At 44.1% G+C, this 6,854-nt stretch overlaps 1 protein-coding gene across 2 annotated transcripts in view; it reads left to right on the forward strand.

The window, feature by feature from the left end:
• Positions 1-6,550, forward strand: part of sbf2 (SET binding factor 2) — a 98,120-nt gene extending 91,570 nt beyond the window's left edge. For both annotated transcript variants that reach the window (XM_086025431.1, XM_086025432.1), the window contains 8 exons: positions 1,164-1,290; positions 1,528-1,655; positions 3,172-3,396; positions 3,470-3,577; positions 4,199-4,389; positions 5,050-5,137; positions 5,210-5,341; positions 5,563-6,550. In XM_086025431.1, the coding sequence (XP_085881557.1) occupies positions 1,164-1,290; positions 1,528-1,655; positions 3,172-3,396; positions 3,470-3,577; positions 4,199-4,389; positions 5,050-5,137; positions 5,210-5,341; positions 5,563-5,661 (1,098 nt within the window). In that variant the 3' untranslated portion in view covers positions 5,662-6,550. The remainder of the gene's footprint in view (positions 1-1,163; positions 1,291-1,527; positions 1,656-3,171; positions 3,397-3,469; positions 3,578-4,198; positions 4,390-5,049; positions 5,138-5,209; positions 5,342-5,562) is intronic.
• Positions 6,551-6,854: the final 304 nt, after the last annotated feature.

The following is a 6,854-nucleotide window of genomic DNA, read 5'->3' on the forward strand; positions in this document are numbered from 1 at the left end:
TCCGCTGCGAGCAGAGGGGAGGGACGCAACACAAGGCTGCTAACGGTGACTTTTTTCTCGTTGACAAATGCACAAGATAGTTTGTCTATGCACAAGACAATAAAGCTCCTGAGTCGTTTCAATTTAGTAACTCATTGAATAGTTTATTCAAGTGAAGCCTGCATGTGACTATTTTTTCTACTTTGATTATATTCTGAACCATGCAATGTTTATGTGGCATGTAATTTATTTGACTTTTTGCATAATTAAGTCTTTTGAGACTGCTGATTATTTTGATCTGTTAAAAACTGTGTTACTAAAAGCTGGTAAATTTAAGTTTTTCAGTTATCTTTGTGACTGAGTAATTGTTGTATTGTGCCAGCAACGGTTTTGTATTCCTTATGAAAATATATATATACATTTTTGTCAAAATTACCGCAATAATATGGCTGTTTTTTTTAAAGATAATATTGAATAATAGCACTCACCATAAATAAATGGAAAAATATACAGATATTCCATGTGATCGGAATCGGTATCGGCCGATCTCACTCATCCATGATCGGTATCGGTATCTGTGTCATAAAACTTGATCGCAACATCCCTTATATTTTCCATAAAAGTAAAATCCAAAGTGCTTTCAACTCTTGGGACTGATAATTCAGTCAATAAAATGAATGTAAATATGTTTCTGTGAATAGCAAATGACCGCCAGAGCTGTCGTTCTGATTCTGTATGCAACAAACCTCTGGTGACACAGGATTTTATACATGTCCCGGGTAATCCAGGGGCCACAAGTGACATTTTGATATGCGTTCTCGAACTGCGAATGCGCAAAGGGAATATTCAGTGCTTTCAACACCACCTCTGGGGTTCAACAGGGATGAAGTAGAACTGGCCTGCGCCATTGAGACATTGACTTTGACCTTACCTAAATTCTGTCACTGATTAACTTACCATGAAATTGTAGTTAATTTAAAACTCTAACCACCCCTCACCAAATGACAATTGGAAAAAAAAATACTTCATAGTAACGCTACAAATTTTACAGTCTGTAACAATAATGGCATTGTAATGTTTGAAATAGTAATTCATTTGATTACCCATTACAAGAAAACACTTAACGGCATTTGTCAGGTTATTCCCAACACTGTGTTTTTTTCTATTTGTGTGTATCCAAACAGATTTTGATGCAGCTTCCTGTGGAGTTTGAGTTTAATCAGTACTATCTCAAGTTCCTGGCCTATCATCACATCTCCAACCGCTTCAAGAACTTCCTGTTGGACTCCGACTACGAGCGCTTGGAACACGGTTAGTGTTCTTTTGTGTCCAAACCAGCAGGGATTGTTTTTTAATAAATGGCTTTTGATTCATATTTATTTGAAATGGGCACTTTGTCGCTGCTGTTATCGTCCCACATCTTTTTCATTCATAATTCCGGACGGATTAGAAATCCCTCTGAAATTCCAACTTTTCAACAGAAAGAAAGCAATCTGTGGAAGCAATCATTCTTGTTGCTCAATCGTGTCTTCTCTTATTGTCCGACAGGCTTGTTATTTGACGATAAGGGTGACAAGCAGGCGAGGAAAGGCATCTGCATCTGGGAGTGCATCAACAGGATGCATCGGCGGAGTCCAATCTTCTTCAACTATCTGTACAACGCATCCGAGAGCGAAGTGAGTTTATCACTCCAGGGATGTGTTTTCATCCTGACCTGGTATGAGATGATCACTTCAGATGGTTTGGTCTTGCGCCGTAACACTAACACGCAATGGTTCCCAAATGTCTATCAATCTATCCACTTTCCGTCACTTTATCCGGTTGGAAAAAAATGAGAATAAATGCTGGAAAATCATGTATTGAAATGAGAAATCATGATTCGCTTAACAAGAAAGGAACATATAATGCAGTGTTGCCTTGAGGTACAAGTTTAGTCCGTTCTGAGAGCACATTCTTAACTCAAATAATCATTTCCCATTGAAACGAATGGAAATGCCTTTAATACATTCCAGTCTTCCCTAAAAAGCAAAACAACAAATGTCATCATGTGTATTTTAATGAGGAAAAATAGCACTCATACAGTAATGGCATAAACAGAATTACAAAGAATTAAACAGCCTCTGCCCGCGCGGAGTGCATTTTCCGGCTCAAGATGACGTCAATGTTGGATAAATGCCAGCTGGCGTTTCAGACTGCGGTCGCATTGTGTAAAAAAACACAAAAACAAAACAAAACAACAAAAAAACAAATGACACATGTCTGAAAAAATTGTTAAAAAAAATAAAAATCTGACACATATCCCAAAAAATCGGTATTGAGCTGTTCAGACAATCATCAAAAGGTCGCAAATGGGCAAAAAAATCTGATCTGGGTCGCATTTGCCTGCGACTAAGACTAAGACAGACGGACAGATACAATATACTGATCATTGAGGTGTTATGAATACAACTTGGGTTTTTGGCCTCTTAACAGCAGCCAATCATATTGCAGCAGGGCGTGGCCTGCTGAGCACTCAAGTGGTATTTTGTAACATGTCAACTCCTTTGTGAACTCAACACTGTGGTACAAATATTGGTCGTTCTACGCAGAGGACGAAGAGTATATGACTGTGAGTACTATGGTCTTTATAGCCTACATGTTGCTGAGCCAATTGTGTTCAATTTGTTGCTTACATTAACGATTTAAAGCAATGCAACATAGATGTTAATTAGCATTAAGTAGCGGGGCTTTTCATCAGGCAATCGTAATGTAATTCTCATTATTTCATGTTTAGTTTACAATAAACAGCTGGCGGTGGCAATAAACATCTCAAGGCCTCGAGGTTTGATCATTTGTTCACATTTTCCCAAATTGCGGCTTAAGTGTGTTGAGTTGAATTCACTGCCACCATACAGTGCTTTTATCTCTCGTCCCACTTTTGTCACTGTGTAAGGTAAGAAAATAAAGAAAAGGAAATTGACATCAGAATAAGCACCTTCTGAACCATGGCCGAAACACTGTACCAGGGAGGCATCCATGTTAGATGCCCAAGCCATCTCGTGTGGCTGCTTTTATGTGGAGGAACTGTTGAGTTGACAAAGTCTTGCCAATAGCCAGAATACAAATCTCAACCTCAGTCAGTTTCCAGTTGCTCATTTAGCACAACAGTGGCCTTCCAGTACATAATACCTCAAAACCGTCCTGATCTGGCAGATCATCCTCAAACCATCCGTCGCCATCCCCAACCTGAATAAGTGGGACTTCTTCACTGACGAGATGCTGTCGACGGGTCCGTGTTACGACTGGCGACTGATGGCGGCGAGGTCGGACAGCTCTGAGGAGCCCCAGACCATTTCCAACAGCAAGAGGAGAATCGTGTGGCCTTGCTACAGTAGCGTGAGCCGCGCCCAACCCGATGCCATCACCAAGCTGCTCGCTGTGAGACTTTCAAACCTCAGACTGGGTTCTCGTCTGCCGTTTTTGAATAACCCTTAGCTTTGGTGTACCGCAGGACATTGAGAAGCTGGAGGGAGACTTGCACCAGACCCCCGAGAGGTGGCAAACCACTCTGGACCGAGTCCTCATTAGTATCCAGGAAGACCTCAAACAAGAAGGAAATGTAAGTCAGTCCATCCATACTTTTTAGCACGCCCTCATTAGTGTCACCGGATCACAGCGATATGTGATTCCCTAAAACAATTTCTGAACAAACACAAAGAAGAGCATACCAGGAAAATTACACTCTGACCACTCAACTTGCTTGCTTGTTTGTTTGTTGTTGATGTGATTATCTGTGCCTCAATGCAAACATGGCTTCAAGCACAGAGCTGACATGAAGGACATTTTTTTTTTTTAATCCACTCCAAGATGACTAACATTAAAGGCCCAATGTGTAGAATTTAGTGCCATCCACTGGTGAACTAACATAAAGATGGCGGCGAGACATGGCAGCCACTTGGAGGGGAGGCATCAACGGACACATTGATCCATCATTTCATCATTCTAGAGTGATCTTTGATCTTAACGCTCTTATCTTCTTCTCATCTTTTTTCCATGAGGCTACTTGTCGGATTGCATGCACAGAATCAAATCCCGTTTGCAAGAAACATTTTCCCCGTTTTGTGTGCATGTGGCAGGCCCTGAGCGTGGGTTCAACACCTGCGCTGTGGGGCAACAAAAGTAACTTTCCCTTTCCAGCGCAGCATCATCTGTCGCCTTTGTCCCATGTTGTGTTTGACAGCTCTGCAAGCAGTCGCTGTCCATTTCCGGCCTCATTCCCACGTCCAGCCTGCAAGCTCTCCAGCGGCGCTCCATGCTGCACCTGCCAGACAGCAGCCTGGTGGAGGACCGCAGCGCGGCCACGTCCAATGGGATCAACCGCCGCGCCGCCACACTTTACAACCAGTTCACCCCCAAGAGCGAGGAGAACAGGTGGGTGGAGAGCAAACGCCCCCCCCCCCCCCCTCCCGCCGGAGCTTCACAGTTGATTTACTTGTTCTTGAGTCAGTGCTGGGGAATGTTGCGTAATATGGAGGTTCAAGCACATAATCTTGGGGGCTCGGATGTGGATGATTTTCCCCCCCAATCACACATAAGAATATTATAGTGTCGCAAATCAACTTCCAAAGATGAATTGCTGATGTGCCGTTGGAGGTTTACAACACAGTAGTGTCTGTATTCCGATGTGTCTGCACGACACATCGCCACACCCTTTCTCGGCGATGCCAAGTATTGATACCTGATCATGCAAATCGATTTGCTGTCATGTGCACGTACGTGACTTGTTTGAATGGCTTTGTCGGAACGCTCACCAAAGCACGCGTGTGAAACTGTTCAAGGAACTCGCAGCTGGCCCCCCCCCCCGCCTCCGGAACGCAACACAGCCGGAACGCGATGTGCAGAGTGCTGCGTGGGGTCACTTGTATGTTAGTGTGCGCTACATCATGCTAATAGCATCCAACACATATGGAAAGCCACCCTACTAGGGAGGACGAAGAACATACTCGTACGCGGTCGGGGTGCGGTGTTGCTAGTAAGACATAGTCGGGCTGTATATCGAGAGTATACTCAAACGGCGTTCCATACGCGCAGGTCGTACGAGGGCGTCCTGTACAAACGTGGAGCCCTGCTGAAAGGTTGGAAGCCTCGTTGGTTTGTGCTGGACGTCACCAAGCACCAGGTGAGGCAACTTAGCGCTAGGGGGCGCCAGAGAGCGCTCGGGTATTGTGACGCGGCGCCTTTGTCTCGGCAGATGAGATACTACGACACCGGCGAGGACACCAATTGTCGGGGTCACATCGAGCTGGCGGAGGTGGAGTCGGTGCTCGTCGCCACGCCGACCACCGGCGCTCCCAAACACATCAGTGACAAAGCTTTCTTTGATGTGAGTCATGATGCTCGGTTTGCTTCTTTCACCGAGAATCAGCGGTGGACAAAAAAGTATGGCCTGTCGGATGCATACCACTCTCACATTTCCTGTTATTAGAGTATTTTTTACATTCATTTTTTTTGGTCCTAAAACTGCTTAGGTGACCTATATTTTTGATTCCTTTATCTCATTGAATAATTTGGTATTTGATTGAGTGTGTGTGTATTTTTCCCTAGTTGAAAACCAGCAAGAGAGTGTACAACTTCTGCGCGTCGGACGCGGCCAGCGCTCAGCTGTGGGTGGACAAGATCCAGAACTGCATCTCAGACGCCTGAGCCGCGCCGCCGGGAGGTCGAGCGAGGTGATCCGTGGTGTGGGCCATCAGACTTCAAAGATCAGCGACAGCTCGTCATCCCCCCCCCCCCCCCCGCACCCCCCTTTCAGACATTTTTCTTTTTAGGGAGCACAGCTGCCATCACAGCTCTCGTCTGTGGAGAAGGAGAGAGAACCACTTCCAAGCAATCTGACTCACTGGCCGTCAAAACTGTGGGCGCCCTTTTTTGTAACGGAGAAGAAGTTGTATTTTACTACCAGGAGAAGTTACTGCTGCTTCGTGTTTAATGCACACGACAAGGCAAATTGTTGCACTTAGGAACCGTATGCACTCCCGAAGTGAGGCGGAAGCCATTTTGTTCTCTTTTCCACTCACACTACTTGTGAGCTGACCCTCCAGCTAGGTTACATGTTCAACTAAAGTTGAACAAGAACACAATAATTTGCACAGCCAGTTCAAAAGTCATCAGACCTTCTTGTTCTATTTAAATGTTTTTGTGAAATGTCCATCAGGCCTAACGACGTCGTCTCGTGGCTTGTAAATTATTTTTTTAGGAACCGTTTCCGTGTGCTTGTTTGTGTAAATATTTGTGTCGCCTTTTGCTTTTGTAAATCAAATGTTTTCTAACCTTCCTGACTTGACTAATAATTGTTTTTGGTTTTTTTTAAAGTTACTGGTGCAAATACGCAAGTGGCCATATGGACAGCTTTTTGTTTTTGTCTTTTTAGGGATTTTAACAAAACAAATGTGTCTTTTACTGTTGCCTCAAAAGATAAATGAAGCAATTCAAAGATATCAGCAGCTTTGTGACTGTATCTTTTTACCGTGTTGTTGTGCCTACACTAATTGTTTTTTTTTCTGGGAAATAAATCAAACATACTTGAAGTGCACATTGTGCTCTTAGTGTTGCGTGTGCGTGAGTCGCACGATGGAAGAACTTGAGTGCCTTCGTTGGCATCAGCCGTTTTCCGGAGTCATTTTGACATGTACAGTAATCCCTCGTTTATCGCGGTTAATGGAGACCAGAATCCCCCCGCGAAATGTGTTTTTGTCTTCTTAACGGCAGCCTGACGAACAAATTGGACAACTATTATTTGTTCCTGGACGCCCTCCTCAGCAGCATCTTTGTCGCCAAAGATATGTTGAAGATTTCTGCCTGGAAGTCGGTACTCAAGAGGGATTTTTTGAACGGGA

The sequence above is a fragment of the Filicampus tigris genome, chromosome 3, assembly GCF_054856515.1.
Source record: "Filicampus tigris isolate MCC_2025a chromosome 3, RoL_Ftig_1.0, whole genome shotgun sequence".
Classification (NCBI taxonomy): domain Eukaryota; kingdom Metazoa; phylum Chordata; class Actinopteri; order Syngnathiformes; family Syngnathidae; genus Filicampus; species Filicampus tigris.